The sequence below is a fragment of the Vanellus vanellus genome (genome assembly GCF_965231255.1).
Source record: "Vanellus vanellus genome assembly, chromosome: 23".
NCBI classification, from domain to species: Eukaryota; Metazoa; Chordata; class Aves; order Charadriiformes; family Charadriidae; genus Vanellus; species Vanellus vanellus.
In genome coordinates this window covers 2,595,027-2,616,366 of record NC_138928.1, presented here as the reverse complement: position 1 = coordinate 2,616,366, position 21,340 = coordinate 2,595,027, and the positions used below count along the sequence as shown (strand labels likewise).

Here is a 21,340-nt window from a genome sequence, read left to right as displayed (position 1 = left end):
TCAACTTCTCTTTTTTTTTTTTTTTTTTTAACTTGTAACCCCAGTTTCTAGGCTGGATTTGATCCCCCAGCGATGTCCCGAATCCACCTCAACAGTTTAATAGCTCATTACGGAGAGCTGCCGTTTAAACTCTACCTTTAAAACCCAAACCTATCTGCTCCTAGCTTTTTTTTTTTCTTATTTTTTCATTTTTCAAGGGTGTTTTTGTTTTTTTTTACCAGCGGCAGCAGCACGGCGGCATAGCAAGGACAGAAACACAGCCGCAGCATCGGAGCTTCGGCTGGACACCGAGGGATGCGCCGATGATGGAGGTGTCCCCCCCCAGGAGCCCTCATAGCTCATCGCATAAAATATTCTTCGCCGGTAAGAGCAACCTCACCCCAATGTGCATTTTAAAAACAGAAGCTTCGGATGAGGTTTTGCGCCCAGAGAAGAGGAAAAAATAACCGAGGCTTAAAAAAATATTCCCGTTTACCTCGTGCAACCGCACACCCCCAACGCCAACGAAGCCGTATGTCCCCGCACACGGCCCATGGGGTGGCTTTGGTAGGGGGCGATGGAAGAAGTGTGACAGCCCCACACAGGAGCCCCGTTTGGCGCAGGGAAAGTGGGGGAAAAAAGAAAACTCCCCTCCCTCGACCCCCACCCGCTGCCACCCCTCCCCATCCCAGTGCCCCCCAGTGCCCCCCAGCAACGCTGTGTACTATCTCCCCCCACGGATATCCCCTGCACTGCAGTGGGGACCCTCAACCCACGCAGTATCCCCTTCCCCACGCGAATCCCCGGCCCCACGCAGGACCCCAATGCCCCCCATACAGCCCCACGCACGCCTCCATCCAACCCCATACTGCCCCACGCTATCCTCGCCCTCCCCCCCCCCCCCCCTTCCCCAGCCCCACACAGACCTACCGTATTTCTCCAGCCCCACACAGACACCCCCCCCAGCCCCACAGAGACTTCCGCGCAGGGCAGCCCAGACCCCCAACCCCACGCAAGACACCCCCGAGCCTCCCCACCCACCCACCCAGCCCCACGCTGCGCCCACGCAGACGCCCCCAACCCCACGCAAGGCTCTCCCCGGCCCCACGCAGGGTCCCCCCAGCACCCCCTGACCCCACGGGGGGACCCTCAGCACTCCCGGACCCCACGGAGGGACCCACGGAGGGACCCACGCAGGGACGTACCTGCCGCCGCTGCCGCCCCGCGCTCCGAGTGGCACCGCGCGCCCGCGCCGGCCGAGTCTCCCCGGCCGCCGCGCCCCGCCCCTCCTCCCGCATCCCATTGGCCGTCCCGCCTGCCCGTCTCGGCGACGGCGACGGCTGAACCTTCTCATTGGCTCGAGTGGCGGCGGTATGCAAATCAGAACGTTCTCCCCCTCCCACCAGCACCCCCCTCCTCCCCCGGCGCCCCGCCCACCCCGCGCACTTGCCGGGGACAGCGGCGGCGACGCGGGCGGGAAGCGGGGGGGGGTGAGGGGGGGGGTGAGGCGGTCCTGTGCGGCACACCGCGGGGGGGGCACCCTTGTGCATTGCCCCGAGGGGGGGTGTCCCCGGCCCCGTGCGGTGTCGCTGTGGAGTGTATGACCCCGTGGGATGTCCTGGGCGGGGGGATCCTGGTCCTGGGAGGGGTGGGGGGGACACCCCCATGTAATGCCCCGGGGGGGTCCCGGTCCGGTGCGATGCTCTTGAGGGGGGGTCCCTGGCTCCGTGCGGTGTCTCTGGGGGGGTTCCCGACCCCGTGCAATGCCGCCGGGGGGGGGGGGGGGGGTGTCCGACCCTGTGCAATGCCCCGGGGGGCTGTTTGGCCCCGTACGATGTCCCGGGGGGGGCAGCCCGGTGCAATGCCCGGGGGGGGGTGTCCAGCCCCACGCAGTGCTCCAAGGACCCCTCGGCCCCACACAGAGCTCCAGGGTTCCCCCAGCCCTGAGCAGTGCCGGGGGGGGGGAGGGGGGCACCTTCATGCAACACTTTGCCCCCCTCCAAAAAAAAAAAGGGCACCCCAGGACCACCCAGCCCCGTCCCCCACGGGCACCCCCACCCCGTGCAGCCTCCTCGGGGTTAGTTAAGGGAAAAGCAAATAATGATGTCCCACGGGGGGGGGGGGGGGGCGCGGGGTCCAGGCGACACACACAAACCGTCCCGTTCAGTGTAAAGGAGATAAGATTTGTCTTTGTTAACAGCTGCCTCAAAATACCCCCCACCCCCCACCCCCCCCCCGAGATTAGAAATAACATTTTTGCAATTAAACCCCCAATCGCTGCTCGCGCACGTTCAGCTAATTGCAGGGCCTGAGCCGAGAAGGGGGCAAAAACGCCCGGGGGGGGGCACGGGGCAGATTTAAAATGTGGCATCTCTGAGTATTTTTATAAAGCCTTCGTTTTTACCAGGCTCGTGTTGGAGCCGGTGCCCGCAGGTCCCAACCCGCACCCCAATTCCCATGTCCCAATAACTGCCCCCACCCCCCCAGCGCAGGGGCTGAGGCAGTGCCGCCCTGATGGATCCCTCTCGCTGGTCTGCTCTCGGGTGCCGAATTTTGATTTTTCCCGGCTGTGATTTAGACACCGATGGCGCTCATTGGAAATCCGGAGTTAAAATCAAAGCCCACTTTAGAAAATAAAAGATTTGTTTTCACAAGCGTTTCATTTTTCCCTCTCTAAAATTACCCGGGTGAATGTTGCGTTTTGGTTTTAAACATTTCCCACCCTCCAAGAGCTTTACATTTTCCGTTTACCAAAATATTGTGGGTTTTCCAATACCACGAAACCCCCACAGCTTAATTCCGTGCGGGCCCCGTAGATAACACCCGAGCCCTGAAAAATCCCATGGGGCTGAGAGCAGCGGCGGGGGGTCCAACCCATCCGCCCCCCCAAAAAAAACATTTTTGCACTACAAAAATGATAAATTTGTTTGTTTGCCTAGAAAAACAAAAGCAAAATATGGGAAGAAAGTGCCACAGTGGTGTTGTTTTTTTTTTTTTTTTTAAAAGAAAAGAAACCTTCCAAATCACTGCGATACTGGCACCGGACCCCCCCGGCTCGCTCTGCGTTCATGGGTGGTGGGATGCCCAAACCCCCCCCACTCTCTCCAATGTTGGGGTCTGCTCTGTCCCACCCCCCCCCATCCCTGTAACACAACCTGGAGGAAATCTGCTCCATAAATAATCCCGGTCGGCTTCGGGGCGGCTGCCAGGGGCACTGCTTGTTCCCCCTCGCCATCCAGCTGGCCGCACATGTCCTGCCCCGGCCCCGGCCCCTGCGCCCGCCGCGCTGCCGTCACCCGGCCCCGAAAGGACGGGGGTCCGGGGTTCCACACCCCACCCCCACCGGAATCGGGGAGCAAAGCCCGGAGAACCCCCCCCTTCACCGGTGATGGCCTCCGTCGTGCCGGCCGCCGAGTACCTTGTGTGAGAGCAGCGGCTCCTGAAAAAGAAAAAAAAGAAAAGAAAAGAAAACAAACAAACAAAAAAAACCCCAAATTAAAATAAAATACAGGATATTTTTATTCATCCTTGTCTTCTGCTAAAAATAACCGGCGTTAATCTGCCTTGAGAGCGCGGGGAGGAGAGGCGTCCCTCCGCCTCGGCTTCGCAGCGAAAAGCCACATCGGTGAATCTCCGGAGCGCGCGTCGGAGAGCGGAGGAAACGGGCTTTCTCCCTCGTTCCTTCTGCGTGGGACACCGCAAATCGATGGCCCCCCCGGCACAAATCGATAGCCGCGGGGCAGATGATCCATGTGGGATTCTCCCCCTCCCGGGGGGACCGAATCCATCCTTCCCCCCCGCCCCGGGACCCAGATACCTGCCTGTTTTGGGGGAGCAAAGCAGCTTTTTTGCAGCCTGGTGATGCTGTGGCCTCGTCCCTCCCCCCCCCCCCCCCCCCCCAATCCCCGGCACGTGCGCCCCTTTGTCACCGGTTTGTCACCGGTGCAGGGGTGCAGCGTGACGGGCGCCCGGCAGTGGTGGTGTTTACGGGAGGTGCAGCTGGGTGTTGCACAACAGGCAGCAGAGTCCAGGAGGACACCGTGTCCTCGTGTCCTCGCCGCCGGCTGTAGGTGCAGCTGGGTGGCAGGGACGGAGGGTGGGGACATGGGGACATTGAGGGACACGGCGGGGAGGGGGGGGGGGGGGCAGTAGGGCAAGACTACCCCCTTGGCGTTGGGGCTGATTGACTCAGGGGGTGCAAAGTAGCCGGCAAGCTCCTTTCTGCGTGTAATCCCACCCCCACCCAAATTTTCCTACCGGAGAGGCCGCGGGAGGGATGCTGGGGGTCGTCGTGGAGCTGGGCCAGGGGCGAGCGGCCGGATCCAGCCCGGGGTGGTCCCTCCTCCGGCTGCGACCCCTCTCGCTTTGCTCGGACTCACACCTCCTGCAAGGAATTTTTACCGGCAGAGGGGCTGAGGCATCCCCGGACCCCCCCAGAGCAGCCCCCAGCTCCATCGCAGGCCCGATCCTGCCCCGTCCCCCAGCGTGGCCGGGGCTGGCCCTTTCCCCGTGCATTCCCAATCCATAAATTTCCGGGTTGCGATACCGGAACGCTGCTTCCCCCACCCCCATTGCAAAAAAAAAAACCACCCAAACCCTCATGCAATCAGGCGGGGACACCTCCAGCCGGACGGAGGCTTTGCTGGGCCGGATCCGTCCCTGAATCCCCATTTCCCCTATGGCGATTCCTCCCAGACACCGGGAACCGGCTGAAAGGACACAAATATTTTCCCAGATTTATTTCCCCCCCCTGACATGGGGAAAATGGGGAAGAATCCCTGGAACACCCCCCCCCCACACTCCCCCGGCTGGAGATGAGTGTGTGGGGGGGACAGGCAGGGTGCGGGGGTCCCCCAGTCCCACCGGAGATCCAACCCCGCAGGATGCAGCGAGGCCGGAGCGGGGTGGATAAATAAAGTCCGGCTTTGCCGTCCTGGCCTGGGGCCACTTCTAACACAAAGTACATTCCGGTCTGGACATAACGAACTGTACCAGCCTCCGCCGGGGCAGGCGGGTGGCCGGGGGGCAGCCGGGGCTCCCCACCCACCCCGCTGGGATGGGGGTGTCGGGGTCAGGGAGGGATACGGGGGTGGCAGAGGGGGGGAGTGGAGGGTGCAGCACCCCCAGGGATGCTCAGCCACGAGGCTGTGCCGCGCGATGGGGATGCTGCCGCCGGAGCGATCCGCACCCCAAAAACCACCCTGGGGAGATCCCCCATTTAATGCTTTTCGGGTGCTTGGGGAGCTTTGGGGTGGGGGGGGGGACACCCGGCAGGGACATGCCCAAGCGTGACTCCGGCCAGTGCTGGGTTGCATCCCCCCCCAAAAAAAAAAAACCAAAAAAACAACCAAAACACAACCAACCAAACCCCTCCTTTCGGGAGGGGGGGTGGGGGTGGGGGTCCTCCTGGCAGCCCCCCCCCCCCCCTCCATCCTCTCCGGGAGCCGCAGCCGAGGGGTCCCGGGGCCGGGAGCTGCCCCTGCCGGGAGCCGCAGCACCGGGGCGGGCGGGCCGCCAGCGCTCCGGGACGCGATGTACCGGCCACGGGAGCGCCGGGAACAGCCTGACTCAGCAGCCGGGGCGGCGGGTGTGCGGCGCTGCCAGCGACACGGCTCCGCAGGGCCCTGCCCGGGGGGGGGACACACGGACACGGAGGGGATGGGGGGGGGGGGGAGGGATGGGGGGTCCCCCGCTGGCTCAGGGCGTCCAGGCGGGAACCCCCCACCCTGCGACTGGCAGCACCCGGGGAGCGCGGGGATGGGTGTCGTGTCCCCCCCGCCCCGGTTTGGTCCCCCGTGGGGTATGGTGTGGCCACCAGTGTCACACACGCACCCCCAGCATCAGCCCCCGGCATCGCTCCTGGCATCAAGCTCCAGCATGGCCCCCAGCAGCCCCCCAACACCCCCCAGTATGCCCACCATAATCTTCCCAGCAGCCTCCCAACACCCCTCAACATCAGCCCCACCATAATCTCCCCAGCAGCCCCCCAACACACCCCAGTATGCCCACCATAATCTCTCCAGCAGCCCCCCCAGCAGCTTCCCAACACCCCCCAGTATGCCCACCATAACCTCCCCAGCAGCCCCCCAACACCCCCCCAGCAGCCTCACCATAATCTCCCCAGCAGCCTCCCCAGCAGCCTCCCAATAACCCCCACCATCCCCCCCAACACCCCCCAGCATCCCCCCCGACATCCCTCCCCCCACCCCCCACCCTCCCAGTATCCCCCCTGCATTTCCCTCTCAACCCCAGTTCTGGCCTGCTCTCCCAGCCCAGCTCACCACCAGTTCGGGGAATTTAATGCTAAATATACCCAGTGAGGGGGATCACAGCTGGGGGGGGACATCCCCCCCGTAAAGCACCCAGCCCTGAGTTCTCCCTGGGCTGACGCAGCCCATCAGCCCCCCCCCCCGCCCTCCCCACCTCCCAATATTGCGCTAATTAATCCCTCCATCCACACAAATCATTTGGCCCGAGGATTTTTCCACTTGTGCCCCACTGGAAAGCACCAGGAGAGGTTTGTGGAGGTGCCTGGATGCCCCCCAGGGCCACCTCTGCGCCCCCCCCATCCTGCTCACAGCCTCCACTACTGCCCCGAGCTGGGCAGTCCTCAGCCCTGGGTTCCTTCCCGGCTGCTCCGGGCTGGGAGAGCATCCCAAGAGACCCCACTGGTGACCACACTCCCAGCCCCAAAGCCATCCCTGAGGATGGAGGGGGGACGGGGACCCCCGCACCAGGTTTCGGGGCCCCTGGGGTTGCGGTTTGCCCGGAGCCGATCCTTCCCCTCTTCCAAAGAGATAAACAGGAGAGAGTCTGACATTGTTCCCTCCATTACATCCGAAGGCACAGCCGGAGAGGCCAGCAAAAATCTTCAACGATTGGTTTTGGCAAGAAGAGGCAAACCAGAGCTTTTCATGAATTTATATTTTTGATTTTTTTTTTTTTTTTTGGTCGTTGCTAGAAAGGTTGCTTTTCCTCCAGCGCGAGCTTGAAGGACGGCTTCTCGCCAGCTCCAGCCCTAAACCGTCGCCCCGGGACGGTGCAAATTTGGCCCAGATTTAGGAAAACCCATCGGGGCGTCGCAGGATCAGGTCCCCCACCCCACCCCTGGGGGCCGCAGTTGGGTGCGCAGGGGGGTCTGCACCCTGTTGTGCCCCACAGATTGGACCTGCTGGGGGGGTGGGGGGTGGGGGGGAGCTTCCCTGCTGGGGGGGGGGCAGGTTGAGGTGCCCCATTTCAGCATGGGGCACTGGGGGCAGACTGGGGCATCTCCCCGGGGATTTGGGGTTCCCCGAGCCCCCCCCCGAGCCCCCCCCGCCCCCGCGCTGCCTGGGACATCCCACACCCCGCAGGACCGTGCTTCGTCCCCGCGGCTCCTGCCTTGCAAACACAGTGGCCACCCCCAGCCAAAAGCCACCCTGGCCGAGGGACACCCCAAGAAAGGGCCACCAGCCCCCCCAGTTGCACTGGTCACCGCCTTGCCATGCCCTGACTGAAATGGGGGGGGGGAAGTCATTTGGGGGGAGGGGGGGAATAAAAGCCAGCCCCAAAAACAAGCGGGCAGCTCTGGGCACCCCTAAACACCTCTGGGGCACCCCCAAAAACCTCTGGGCACCCCCAAACACCTCCCTGCAGCCCCTCGGATGCGTTCCCGCAGCACAATCCTCCCACGAAGCACCATCACCCCCAGCACCCTCCAACCCAACTCCCCTGAGACCCCCTGACCCCACCGCAGGATCAGGCCCCTGCCTGACAACAGTCTGCAGCAAACTGGGAAGGGGGGGGGGGGAGGAATCAGGCTGTGCCCGGAGTCTTCCTCCCCCTCCCGAAATCATGGATCACGGGGTGCTATGGGGCTGCCGTCTGCTCAGGCTCCTCTGTGGGGGCCGCGGGCAGCTCAGAGCCCCCCCAAGAAGCACTCCCCCCCCCCTCCACCCGGGGCTGGGAACCCCTGACAATGGGGCAAAGGCTGCAGAAGCAGCCCCCCCCCCTCCTTTTTTGGGTTGTTGGGGTTTTTTTTTGGCAGGGCTGGGAGGGTGCCCCCCATTTCTGGGGGGGTGCCTTTGCTGGGGGGGGGGCGGTGTCTGCAAGGATGGGTATCAGGTGGGCACCCCACTGGAGACCCCCCCACATTTCCCCCCCCCCCGCAGCCACAGCTCGTTGATGGTCCGGGGAGCGCGGTGAATTGGGGGTGCGGGGCCCCCCCCAGGATGGGCAGAGATGGAGTTCCAACGGCATCTTTGCAGAAATCCGAAAGAAATGGAGGAGAAGAGGAGGAAAAAGCCGAGTTTGGCTTAAAAAAAAAAAAAAAAAAAAAAAAAAAGGGTTAAAAGCAGCGCAGAGGAGGAGAGGTGAAGGCCGAGGGTTGGCGGAAAGGGGGGGCGGGGGGGGGAGAGAGGGAGGAGGGAGGTTGGGGAGAGGGAGCGCTGCGCGGCGAGAACATCCTGTACCCTCCTGGTAAAAACAGCCCCGGCGGGGGGGGGGACAGCGGGGGGGGGGGGGGCGGAAAAACCTTCCAGTTCCTCCCCCCCCCGGTGTAAGGGGGGGACACTGGGGGCACCCCCTGGGGGAGCAGGAGGGGATGGGGGTGCGAAGTGGGGTGCGACCTTAGTGATGGGATGAGACTGAAAGGGGGGAGGGGGTGCCCCCCCCAACACCCCTTCGGCCTCATCCTCCTCCTCGTTGCTTTTTAATCAAGGCGGGGGGACCTTGTGCAAAGCAGGGTGGGAGGATGGGGCACCCCAGTGCTTGCACCCCTTTATCGCACGGGGTGAACTGAGGTCGCCGGGGGGGTCCATGCCGCCATGTGTGTGTCCATCCGTGTCCCCCCCCCCCCCCAAAAAAAAGGGTACAGGGACACCGAGGTCACCCCAGCAGCCGGAATGGGGTTGTGCCACTGCTGTGCAAAGTGGGGTGCGACCCTGGTAATGGGGTGAGACTTTGGGGGGGGGGGGGTGTTGGCTTAGGGTGCCCCCCCCAACACCCCTTCGGCCTCATACTCCTCTTCGTTTCTTTTTAACCAAGGCGGGGGGACACTGTTCAAAGCAGGGTGGGAGGATGGGGCACCCCAATGCCCCCATGTCCATCCGTGTCCCCCCCAAGCTGTCCCCCCCCCACCATTAAACAGGGTACAGGGACACCGAGGTCACCCCAGCAGCCGGAACGGGGTTGCGCCGCTGCCGTGCAAAGTGGGGTGCAACCCTGGTGATGGGGTGAGATTTGGGGGCTGGGGGATTGCCCCCCCTTTGGCCTCCTCCTCGTTGCTTTTTAGCCAGGGGGGGGGGACGGGGGGACGACAGAACCCTGTGCAAAGCAAGGGGGGGGGAGGATGGGGCACCCCAATGCTTGCACCCCTCCATCACCCAGGGGGAAGTAAGGTCCCTGGTGGGGGGGGTGCATCCCCCCTCCTGTGTCCCCAAAGGAGCTGAGGGGGGGGGAAACACGATGACACAGGAGGGGGGATGCCCCCCCCCCCTCTGCCAAGGACTTCGCTGCAGCAAAACCCGCCAGCACAAGGATGCCCTGTTCATACCCTTCCTCCCAGCTCAGGGTGCCCCCACCCTGGTGTAAGGGTGTCCGTTTCCCACCCCTCCACCCCAACCCCCCCCGTCGTCCCCAGGGCTGGCAGCACCCCACACGCGCCGGGGGCCCCTTCCTGTGTTTGTTAAGACGCCGTGAGTCAGGCGGCGGGTTTTCGGTTAAAGCCAATATTTACCAGCCGGGAGCTGCCAAAATAAAGCCGCCGCTTCACCAGTAAATATAGGGCCGAGATGAGTGTGTAGGGGGGGGGGCCCATTCGTGTCCCCCCCCCACACACACACACCAGCACAGCCTCCCCCTTCCCACTTCTCCAATGCCCCCATCCACCTCCTGCCCACATAGGGACACCCCAAAAATGGGGACACAACAAAATCCCCATCATATACACCAGGAGTTGGCCCAGGCTGCCTCTCCCCCCCCCCCCAATATTCCCCCCCCCCTCTAGGGGGTGACCCCCAAAGCAGGACTCAAGGGGGGGTCAGGGCTGTGGGGGTGGGTGCATTTCAGGGCCCCCCGAGGCTGAGCTGCCCCTGGGGTTTGGGGGGGGGGGGGGGTGGGGGGGCTGCTAGGCTTGGGGGGGGGCGCCGGGGCTGGGGGGGGTCCCAGGCTGTGGGCACGCTGCGGCTGCCCTCTGCTGGTCCCGGCATGGCCGGAGCCCGAGCGTTGGCCGCATCCTGCCCATGGGCAGACAGGGCTCCCAGTATGCCCAGTATGTGTCCCGGGTGATGCCAGACCCTCTGGAGTGCTCCCCACTGGTGTGGAACGGAGTGGGGGGCTGAGGACCCCCCCGTGGGTGATGAGGCAAGGGAGAAACCCCATGTCCTATGTCCCCGGCCCCATGTCCCCTGTCCCCGGCCCCATGTCCCCTGCCCCGTGCCTCCTCGCTCTGCCGGGGGTGCCCGTCTGCCGCAGGAGAGGGACTGCTGTCCCCGTCCCTGTCCCCATCTCCCTCTTCCTCCAGGTTTCACCCCGCACCCAGGAGGACATCGACCTGGTGGTCTCCTGCTGGGACCACCGTGACGACGAGCCCAAGACCCTCAAGGCTTTCGCCACCCACCAGAAATTTAAAACTAAAAATCTCAGTCGGCATTTTCCCCTCTTGCAGCTTCATCGAGCCAGGCTGGCAGGGGCCAGCGGGTCCCTGGAGCATCCCCTGCTCTGTCCCCACACTGCCCCCCATATTCCCCCCCCCCCCCCCCGCCATGGTGGGGACCCCCCCTCAAGCCGTGCCACCCTCCCAGCCGTGTCCCCGGTGCTTCTGCAGGTGCAGATCCTCGCGCTGCTGCTCACCCTTGTCCTGGAAAGAAAGTTTCCTGCAGGACAACCTCAGCTGCTCTGTATGGCCCCCGGCCCCCCACAGTCGTCCTTGTCGTCATCTTCCCCCCCCCCGGTACAGAGCCGCCATGGGGTGCTCGGCCCCTCGGGGCGATGGGGAGCAGTGCTGTGGTTGCCCAGTGCTCGTTCTGCCCCCAGGGATGGAAACACGTGGGGTGAAGATGGCAGCGGAGAAGCCAAGAACCCCCTCTCCGGTGACCCCCTCACCCCCTTCTGCCCCCCCCAGCTCTGCCAGGCGGGTGCCTCCTCTTCCTCATCCCCCTGCAGCACGTCTGTGCCCCTTCCCAGCTCCGCCGCGGGCAGGGTTAAGGGGATTTGTGGCTCCCAGCATCGCCTCGCCCCGGGTCCATCCCGAATTCCCAAATTTTGCACATCTCGCGGCTGGAGAAGCTGCTCTGCGAGATGCTGGTGGAGATGCTGCATGAGGAGGAGCCCCCCCCCGGCGCGTACAACCACTGCCCCTACGAGGTTCTTTTTCGGGGGAGGACTCCCACCCCACCGACCACCTCCTGCCCACCCCGAGGAGGAGGTGCAGGTCCCGGCGTGCGGGGTGAGCCAGAGCCCACAGCGCGGCACGGCGGAGGCGGACACGACCACCGAAGACCCCGAGCACCCACAGCTTCGACACCACCTTCCAGTCCCTATTCTCCTGGGACAAACCTTTTCTAGGGGATGTTCCCAACCAGAGCAGCCGCAGCCGCACATCAACCGCGTCCGGCACAACCCGAGCGGCTCCCTCGGCCCCTGGGGCCGCTGCAGCTTCCCCTCCCCTGCACCCCCTTTGCTCGCCCCGGGCAGAGCTCACCCCACCGATCCGACCCAGATTTATACAGTTGCATAGGATGCACACGGACGTATAGGTAAAGCCGTCATCTCCCTACGGCTTTTTCGGCTGGAGGGACACGTGGAGTGACAACGCTCGGCAGAAGATGCTCTTTACTCAAACCGCCCCCGTCGCGGGGGCAGCGGGGGCAGGTCTGGGCATCCCTGGGGAGGGGGAAAGGCAGGGTGGCAGGGGCGGCGCGGGGGGGGCACCGGGGGGGTCTCTTCCCTCACCACCGCCCGTGGAAGCGCCGGGGGTCCTTGCAGGTGCCGAAGTCGCTGTTGGTGATGGAACCCACGATGCTCTTATCAACGTCGCAGGTCAAGCCGCTCTCGCAGGGACACTTGTAGTAGACCCCATAGATGCTCTGCAGGGAACCAAGGCACGGTGCAGCGCGGGGGACGTGCCCCTATCCCCATCCCCGACCCCGGGAGCAGGGGAGCACGTACCTTTGGGGAGCACTCCTGGAACTCGGCCGCCTTGGGCGCGCAGCGGGCCAGGCTCAGGCCACTGACCCGGTGGCAGCAGCCGCTCTTGCACTGGGCGCTCTGCAGGCACAGCTCCCCGGTGTCCTGCACCGCGGGGCAGAGCGTGAGCACCGGGTCCCTCTCTGTCTCCCCTTAATCCCCCCACCCCCCCTCCCGCCATGTGGCCGGGGGGTTTGGGTGGGGGTCAGACACCAGCTCTGCCCTTCGGCTGGGGCTCAGCACTGCCACCAGCACGCCCAAGCCTCCAACCCAGCAGGAGTTCCTCGCTCTGGCCCAAAATACCACTTGCTGGGGTGCTGTTTTCTGCCTGGCCCATGGGAACACCGCAGGGAGAGTGTCCCCCCTCCCCGTTCCCTGCCAGCCCCCCAGGGAGAGGGTCCTCCCTGGCGCAGGCAGCGGAGAGCTTCAATCCCATCCACTTTTGGGCTTCCCTGTCCCTTTGCACAGCTGCTATTGTGGGTCCTGAGGTCCCCCACCACCCTGGGAAACTCAGCACGCCCTCCCCGCCTGCCTCAGTTTCCCCATATGCAGTAAGTTTTTACTCTCGGGGGCCGCAGCCATCATCCCGGGGCTCCCCCGCATAGACCGAAGCACCCATCCAACCCTCCTCCGCTGCACCGCGCACCCCATTGCAGCACTCGGGGCATCCCCCGGCTGCGGCCAGGACGGGGTTCGTGTCCCTCTTACCAAGTTGAAGATGAGCCCTCGCTCGTGCGGCGCGGGCAGAGCCGGGGCCAGGAGCAGCAGGGCCAGGAGCAGGCAGGGGGGCAGCGCCTTGGCCATGGTGGGTTTGCTCGTGCCTCCGCCACGGGGCCGGCGGGAGCTTTATAGCCGGCGTCTCCATCAGCTGATGCGGCTGCTCCTATCACACCCCAACTCGTGGCATTGGGGCAGCGTCCCGACGCCATGCCCAAGGCAGGAAAACAGCCGTGCCCGTGCTGCCAGGCGATGCCACGACGGGGACGTCTGTGGCCGTCCCGCACCGGCCATGTCAACCTGCTCTTTGGCAGCTCCTTTGGCCGAAGCGAATGTGAAGTAACGGCACTCCTGCGCTTCCCGCAGCGGGGATTTCCAGTCTTCCTCCTCGCCTTCGCCCTGGCTGCAGGGAGCTGTGGAGCTGGGGTTCTCCGAGATGCTCTCCTTGCTGGAGGGGTTCACGGGCAAAGCGAGAGCCGGCGCCACAGCAGAAGCTCCGCTCCATGGGAAAGCGCCCACTCCCAGATCCTCCATCGCCCACCCCCAGATCCTCCATCGCTCGGACGTTATGATCACAGACTCCAGAAAGCCCAAAGTGTGGCAGGAGGGAGCCCCCCCCCCCCCCCATTAGCATCCCACCAGCCTCGCTTGGTGCTCCAGAGCCCGCCGATGTCCCCATCCCGCGGGCCACCACCGCACCTTGCCCTGCCAGATATTTGCTCTCGGTGTTTCAGTGCCTGGGGGATGCGGCTGCTGAAAGGAACACGGCCCTGGGAATGGCGCAGCTTTTCGCACCCGTGTTGGCCCCGCTGCTCTCGGCAATGATTAACACCCGGGCAGCTCTGGCCTTCGGCGGCTGCGGGGGTGACGCTGAGGCTGGCGCTGGCTGCTGGGTGGCCCCTGCGCTGGCACGTGGCATCTGGCCCCCACGGTAGGAGCTGAGCCTCTGCGGTCCCTCGGGATCCTGGAGGAAGGTCTCAAGGTGGCCACAAGCACCCGCAGCCCGTCGGGGCAGGCTCCGGGGACACCCACACTCCTCCGGCAGCGGGACACAGGGGTCAGGCAGAGACCTGGCCCTGCCCCGGGTGCTGGCTGACACCCCGGGGTGTCCCGGTGGCAGGGTGACCCCTTTCCCTTTCTGCAGGGGGCTGTGGGGACGGTCCCCTCTCTGCCTGCGGCCTCAGCCAGCCCCAGAGCTGACGGGGGGGGTCCAGGGGCTTGCAGCCCCCCACCCCAATGATGCAGCACCCCATGCACCCCCCTCCAGTGGGGGAAGACCCTGGTGACACCAGCAGAGAGCAGCAGTCGAGGGGACACGGCATTTAGGGCGCATTCTGGGGTCTGGGTGGATCCTGGGGGTGACGGCACAGCCCCTGGCACAGCCCAGGGCACACGCTGGGGGGCAAGAGGTATCCTGGGGAGCATCCCAACACGCATCCTGGGGCACGTGCGCATCCTCAGACGCATCCCAGGGCACACGGCACATCCCGGGGCGCACAGCACGGGCACAGAGGACATCCCGGGGCACACAGTGACACACAGTGCATCCCACGGCGCACAGCGCATCCCACGGTGCAGAGCAGGGCACAGGGCACATCCTGGAGCACAAGGCAGGGTCCAGCCCAGGGCAGGTCCTGGGGTGCGCGCTGGGGACATAGGGCTTATCCCACAGGCACTGGGGGCATCCCAGGGAGCATCCCAGGGCACACGGCGGAGTCACAGGGCACATACTGAGGGGATATCTCCGGGATATGGGGCACACACTAAGGGCACTTCCCTGGGGTGCATCCTTGGGGCACAGGGCGCATCCTGGGGACAGGGGGCTCATCCCAGGGCTGTATCCCAGGGACACATGGCACACTGGAGGGGCGCATCCCGGGGGTGCATGGCACATCCCAGGGGCTCGTCCTGAGGGCACAGTCTGAGGGCACAGTGCTCATCCCAGGGGTCCCATCCCGGGGACACAGGGCACATCCCGGGGGTATTGGGGTCATCTCAGGGTTATATCCCGGGAGGCACATCCCAGGGGCATGGGGCACACCCCAGGGACCCCATCCCAGAGGCGTATCCCGGGAGCACAGGGGTAATCCCAGGGTTCCATCCCGGCGGCACAGGTCCCATCCCGGGGACACAGGGCTCATCCCGGTGTCACATCCTGGGGACTCGGGGCTCATCCTGGGGTCTCATGCCGGGGCACAGGGCTCCTCCCGGGGACCCAGGTCCCATCCTGGGGTTTCATCCCGGGGTCACATCCCGGGGACCACAGTTCCCATTCCAGGGTTCCATCCCGGGGTCCCATCCCGGGGACACAGGTCCCACCCGGGGCCCCGGGGCGCATCCCGGCAGCACACCCCCGGCCGCATCGCCCGGCTCCCCCCGACCCCCCGCGGCTCGGGACGGAGGGGGTAGGGGGGTCTCCCCGGCTCCTCCCGAGTCCCCCCCGGCTCGGTGGAGCGGGGGAGAAAGTGGGGTCGCGCCGCCTCCATCGTCTGTGTGTGTCCCCCCCCTCCCCTTCCCCGGGGCGGTCCCGCCGCTCCCGGAGCCGCCGCCGCCGCTCTCCGCCGGGGCGGGGCAGTGCCGGGCGCTGCGGGGAGCGCTGCCGGTGGCGGTGGCGGCGGTGGTGTCCCCGTCCCCGCTATGCCCAAGCTGCTGCCGGCGCAGGAGGCGGCTCGGATCTACCACACCAACTATGTGCGGAACGCGCGGGCCATGGGGGTGCTCTGGGCCCTCTTCACCCTCTGCTTCTCCATCCTCATGGTGGTGACCTTCATCCAACCCTACTGGATCGGCGACAGCATCGACACGCCGCAGGCCGGCTACTTCGGCCTCTTCTCCTATTGCATCGGCAACGCGCTCACCGGCGAGCTCATCTGCAAGGGCAGCCCCCTCGACTTCGGCACCATCCCCTCCAGCGCCTTCAAAACCGCCATGTTCTTCGTAGGCATCTCCACCTTCCTCATCATCGGCTCCATCCTCTGCTTCAGCCTCTTCTTCTTCTGCAACGCAGCCACCGTCTATAAAGTCTGCGCCTGGATGCAGCTGGCGGCGGGTGAGCGGGGCTGGGGGCGATGCACGGAGGGGGGCCGGGGGCTGCCGATGGTCCGGTCAGAGCTGCTCTTCCCTCTCTGTCCCCACCTCCACTCTGCCAGAGGGGGGGGTTGGCAGGGAAAGGAAAAGCAGCGTAACCTCCATGCCCCATTTGCTCCCCCGTACTGGTTACCAGTGGGGGATTTGCAGTGAGTAGAGCCTGTCGGAGCAGCTGAGACCCAGCAGACTCATTGCATGTGGGCGATGCTCCCCTCCGTACACTGCTGCAAAACCACGTGGCGCACACAGCGCACACGGCCCGTCCCCGCTTACCTGGGGGGGCTTTTCCTCCGGCCGTTGCCCAATGCCGTCGCTCCGGCTCTGCCCCACGGGGCAGCGGGGTCGTGGCTTCAGAGCATCAGTCCCAGAGCACCAAATGCTGCAGGGCCGGGGCACGGGGCTCCCTGCGGCGTCAGGGATCCTACGGGAATTAAGCAGGGAGACGGTGACGTTTGCTGGGTTATTTGGTGCCGATGATACCCTCTGCAGCAACCGGTAACTCCCTGAGTCTGGGGGAAGGGATACCAGGGAGGGGGAGCGGGAGGAGGGGACTGACTGTAGGACCCATCACCCACATTTCCCTCCTCCGCTCATCCTCACATCCCTCCGCTCATCCCTGCGGATTTCCAGCCTTCCCCATCCCTCCCCCAACGCAGCGAGACACCCGAGATCAGCGGTAACCCAGCTCCTGCCTCCGCAGCCCCAGCTGAAACCCAACCCAGCCCTTCGCCGCTCCTAAATCATTCATGCCGGGACCGGGCGCAGCCCCCGCTGCCGCCCCCCAGTGCCCCCCCGTGCCAGGGACACCCCGGCTCACGCCCCGTGGGAGGATGGCATCGGGGTTGCTCCAGTTCCCGGCTAGAGAAGCGAGCTCAAGCAAAGATTTAGATAAGAGGCTTGGGGCAGCTCAGCCTCCCCACGAGCTGGAGCAGGGAGAGGCTTTGCTGTCGCATTTGGGGCTTTTATGTACATTTTTTGCGCTGGATGGGAAGGGGAAACCGGGTGCAGGCGGCTCTGGCCAGGTGGAAAAACCCAAATCATCCCCGGGAGCCCGGCTTCGCTGCCGCACGTGAGCTCTCGGGAGATTTTGGGCCGATACCGGGGCAATGCAGGTGCTGCCGCGTTTCTGGGAGTTCTTTTAAACAGGGGACAGGACACGAGAAGCTCCATTTTCTGGCCTGTGCGCCGCACTTTCACAGGAGAAGCGATTTCTTTCCACCTTCTCTGTGCCCCTCCTCTCGTTAGCTACAGGCCAGAGTAATTAAATAAAGGAGAAAGCAGCTGCTTCTCCATGAAGAGAACCGCTCTCGGCAGAGCTGGGCAGCTGCTCGCTGGCCTCGCCGTTCTCCTCTCCTCAAGCCGAGGAGAAAAAGCGTTGGCAAAGGGTGAGGCAACCACCCCGAAAGTGTTTTTCTGGTTTATCGAGCACTCAGTGATGGAGAAAAGGCTCTGGTACGGGGCAGGGAGTGTCTCATCGCTGCGGGAGGCTGCGGGTGTCCACGAAGGGCAGGGACAAACGGCCGCATGTCCAGAGGTCCCACCGTGGGGGTGTTTCTGGCCCCAGGAGCGTGGGAGGTCCTCCTACCTGTCCTCCTACCTACACGAAAATGCAGAAAGCACCAGTTACTTCCACGCTCTGCACCAAGGTAACAGTGGAGGATGAGAAGAGCCTCCGTTAATCGCATCCCAAAGCCCTGCAGGTGAGCTCGGCTCTTCTCCCTCCGGAGCCCCATCGCTCTTCTCATCCAGCCAATACGACGATTTCTCCGAGCGCGTGGGTGGGTGGGGGATAAAAAAAAAGCATTTGTGAGATTTTGGGACGTGAGGTGCTTGGCAGAAGATGGCCCTTCGGCAGCTCGCTCTGGGTTTGTTGCGAGTCCCAAGGCGACGTGGCCGGGCTGCGGCGGGCGCCGAGGTTGCGTGTGCGCCGGCGTCGGGCGTTGAGAGCGGCCGCAGGAGGAGCCGGTGGCTCACGGCCGCGCTGGAACCACCGCAGCTGAACAAGCAGAATTAATCTGCCCGCAAAGCTGCTGCTGACGGCAGCTCTCCCGTAGCAAACCGTACGCCGAAATCCAGCTGCGTACGGGCGCGCTAGGCGGGTTCTCCCCCTTGTACAGACTGAACCCATCCCGGTTTTGTTTGGAGGAAATATTTCTTCGCGGCGACACAGGGAGGGATGGGAGCGGAGGCAGGAGAGATGTTGCCTGGGCAACGCAGTGATGGGAGATGCTGCTGCAGCACGTCCTTGGTGGGAGCAGCGGGCGCTGTCCTTCTCCTGCCCGGCTGCAGCAGCATGAACAAAGCAGAGCCCGTGGGTGGTGGGCAACCACGGGGCACCTTAACGCTGAATTAGCCCGTCCTAACTGGGACCGGTGCTGTTCAGCATCCTTATTGGTGACACGGACAGTGGGATCGAGGGCACCCTCATTAAGTTTGCCAATGACACCAAGCTGTGTGGTGCAGTGGACACGCTGGAGGGGAGGGATGCCATCCAGAGAGAGCTGGACAGGCTGGAGAGGTGGGCCCGTGCCAACCTCATGAAGTTCAACCAGGCCAAGGGCAAGGTCCTGTACCTGGGATGGGGCAATCCCAAGCACAGCTCCAGGCTGGGCGGGGAATGGATGGGGAGCAGCCCTGAGGAGAAGGACTCGGGGGTGTCGGTGGGCGAGAAGCTCCCCAGGAGCCGGCAATGTGCGACCGCAGCCCAGAAAGCCCCCGGCCCGCCGGGCTGCATCCCCCCAGCGTGGCCGGCAGGGCCAGGGGGGGATCGTGCCCCTCTGCTGCGCTCTGCTCTGCTCTGGGGAGACCCCCCCGCAGTGCTGCCTCCAGCTCGGGGGGTCCCCACAGCAGAAGGCCCCGGAGCTGTTGGAGCGGGGCCAGAGGAGGCCCCGGAGATGCTGGGAGGGCTGGAGCCCCTCTGCTGGGAGGACGGGCTGGGAGAGGTGGGGGGGTCAGCCTGGAGAAGAGAAGGCTCCGGGGAGACCTCAGAGCCCCTTCCAGTGCCTAAAGGGGCTCCAGGAGAGTTGGAGATGGGTGCCACAGGACGAGGGGGAAAGGTTTTAAACTGGAAGAGGGGAGATTTAGGTTAGATATTAGGAAGAAATTCTTTCCTGTGCGGGCGGTGAGTCCCTGGTGCAGGGTGCCCCGAGAAGCTGTGGCTGCCCCATCCCTGGAGGTGGTCAAGGCCGGGTTGGACGGGGCTGGGAGCAACCGGGGCTGGGGGGAGGTGTCCCTGCCCTGGACAGGGGGTGGCACTGGGTGAGCTTTAAGGTCTTTTTCAACTCTAACCCTTCTATGATTCTGTTTGTAGCATTGCGTTTGTGACCAGGTGCTCCTCCACCTCTCCGCATGCAGCATGGGCTCAGCAGGTAGCTCGCGGCCGCTGTAATATCTCCCTCTCCCTGCAGCTACCGGGCTGATGATCGGCTGCCTGATCTACCCCGACGGCTGGGACTCGAGCGAGGTGAGGCGCATGTGCGGGGACAAGACGGACAAGTACACGCTGGGCGCCTGCACGGTGCGCTGGGCGTACATCCTCTGCATCATCGGCATCCTCGATGCGCTCATACTCTCCTTCCTGGCCTTTGTGTTGGGGAACCGGCAGGACAACCTCCTCCCATCCGATTTTAAAGTGGAAAATAAAGGTAAAGGCTGAGCTCCGAGCCCCGGTCCCGCTGCAGGGCATTTTCAGCCCACGGTTGATGGCCGCTGTTTGGGAGGATGGTGGTTTCCTCCAGCTGGAGAAGCAGGAGAGCTGTCGTGGTCATCGTGCTGCTTCGTAGGGACTTGGAGAGAGGCAACAGCAGGCAGAAAATTGAAGCAGCACGAGGCAGGAGCCCAAATTGAGCCCAGCTACATTGCACGGGCCTGGGGCTTTCTCCCCATCGCGTTTCCAAACTTATTTTTTACCCCTTTTTGAAAACAAACCTGGAAAACACACCTGCACCTTCAGTTTTACACCACACCCCATTAACACCGTAATTATCTTTTTGTTTTACAGAAGAGGGCAATGACTGACAGAGCTGATCACCACGTAAGTGATGCCCGCAGCGATTTTTAATGTTTCTTCCCAGCACACGTAACGTTGCCGTTGCATTTTGAGGATTACTAAAGGGTTGACAACTGTATAGATTTCGGTGCTATAGTCACATTGGTTTTATTTGTGGTTAAAGGGGAAATAGTCTTTGCTTTGCCTCCTGAAGCCAGGATAACATAAATTCCTGCCAAGTGGCAAAAAAGCGCTTAAAATTTGAAGTCATACCCCACTTGGCAACAGCTGACCTATTCTTTCTCTTCCCAGGGACACCCAGAGTTCTGCTTCAATCAGTCCTTTTCTTTAAAGTGACTTTTCCAGGAGCTTTAAATTTTAACTTTTCTGGATTTTCTACAACTGTTCTTTTCACAGAAGGGGCCGCTGTCAGCTCACAGTTTTCAGGGAGTTTATTTGATGGGAATAGCCCAAACTGGACACAGGGGTTTGGGTTTGTTTTTTTTATTGTTTTGTTTTTTTCGAGTCCATCAGCAAACCTGGGGAAAAGGGGAGGGATGGTGATTTGCTTCTTCTTGGGGTTTGTACACCTTCTTTCAAGGAAATTTCTTCTGAATAAAAAAATAAAAACAAAAAACACCCCAACATTAGCATTTTGGATTTTGTGCTGGTCTCCTTGGGGCAGGGGAAATCCTCTGCCACGTCCCAGGTTGCCCTTGTACTTGAAAAATACCACGAAGCAGCCAATTCCTAACAAAGCCATGAACGTGCTTCACCCTCTGGGCAACAATAACCAAATATAACCATTTAAAAAGGGTATTTTTCGGGTGGGAGGGGATAAAAAGAAATATCTGCTGTGCTACAGCAGGGCTGTAACAGTACCTGCAGACCGCAGCAGATGGTGCCAGTCAGCATCAATGCGCCGCACCACCCCATTAATCCGATTTAGCCATCGTTTCTCATCGCATCCAACACCCACCTGCGGGTGCCTTCGGCACAGTCTGTTTCTGCAGGAGACAAAGCAGCACATGGTCCCGTCCAGCTCTTACCTGGTCAGAACCCCCAAATTAACCGGTATTACAACTTTCCATTCTACTTGCTGTAATTTGCTGGTTCCTGCAGCAGCCAATTCAATCCAGTTCCAACAACCACCTTCCAGTTCTATGCTTCCCTCTAAAAAAGCATTTAAGACTCTTTGCTACGGAAGAGAGCAGAGAGAGGACAAACTTGGAGAAAAACCTATTTTAGAATGGATAAAATCCAGCAGAATCATCCTGCTACTGACTACTTTTCTCCCCCTTTTAAAACAGATCACAAAACCAGCAACAAAATCTTTACCTACACCACCTCCCTGCGTCTCATTTGGAAATAAAAACTGAGTGCTCATTAGCAAGGAAAATTCGA

General features: G+C 62.9%; 3 protein-coding genes across 3 annotated transcripts in view; 1 reads left to right on the top strand and 2 right to left on the bottom strand.

Moving 5' to 3' along the window:
• FKBP5 (FKBP prolyl isomerase 5) overlaps positions 1-4,449 on the bottom strand; it is a 30,808-nt gene extending 26,359 nt beyond the window's left edge. Inside the window, exons 1-2 of the mRNA XM_082494587.1 lie at positions 4,237-4,449; positions 3,398-3,418 (exon numbers count right to left, since the gene is read on the bottom strand). Of these exons, the coding sequence (XP_082350713.1) occupies positions 3,398-3,418; positions 4,237-4,434 (219 nt within the window). The 5' untranslated portion in view covers positions 4,435-4,449. The remainder of the gene's footprint in view (positions 1-3,397; positions 3,419-4,236) is intronic.
• Positions 4,450-11,906: 7,457 nt separating this feature from the next.
• Positions 11,907-12,948, bottom strand: CLPS (colipase; the record flags this gene model as incomplete). The annotated part of the gene is made up of 3 exons (XM_082494586.1): positions 11,907-12,044; positions 12,127-12,249; positions 12,853-12,948. The coding sequence occupies 3 exons, from the start codon at positions 12,946-12,948 to the stop codon at positions 11,907-11,909; spliced, it is 357 nt and encodes a 118-aa protein (XP_082350712.1).
• A 2,550-nt stretch (positions 12,949-15,498) lies between these two features.
• Positions 15,499-20,577, top strand: LHFPL5 (LHFPL tetraspan subfamily member 5; the record flags this gene model as incomplete). Its single annotated transcript, XM_082494665.1, has 4 exons — positions 15,499-15,910; positions 19,356-19,592; positions 19,949-19,981; positions 20,249-20,577. 3 exons carry the CDS (start codon positions 15,499-15,501, stop codon positions 19,963-19,965), a joined length of 666 nt encoding a protein of 221 aa, XP_082350791.1. The 3' UTR covers positions 19,966-19,981; positions 20,249-20,577.
• Positions 20,578-21,340: the final 763 nt, after the last annotated feature.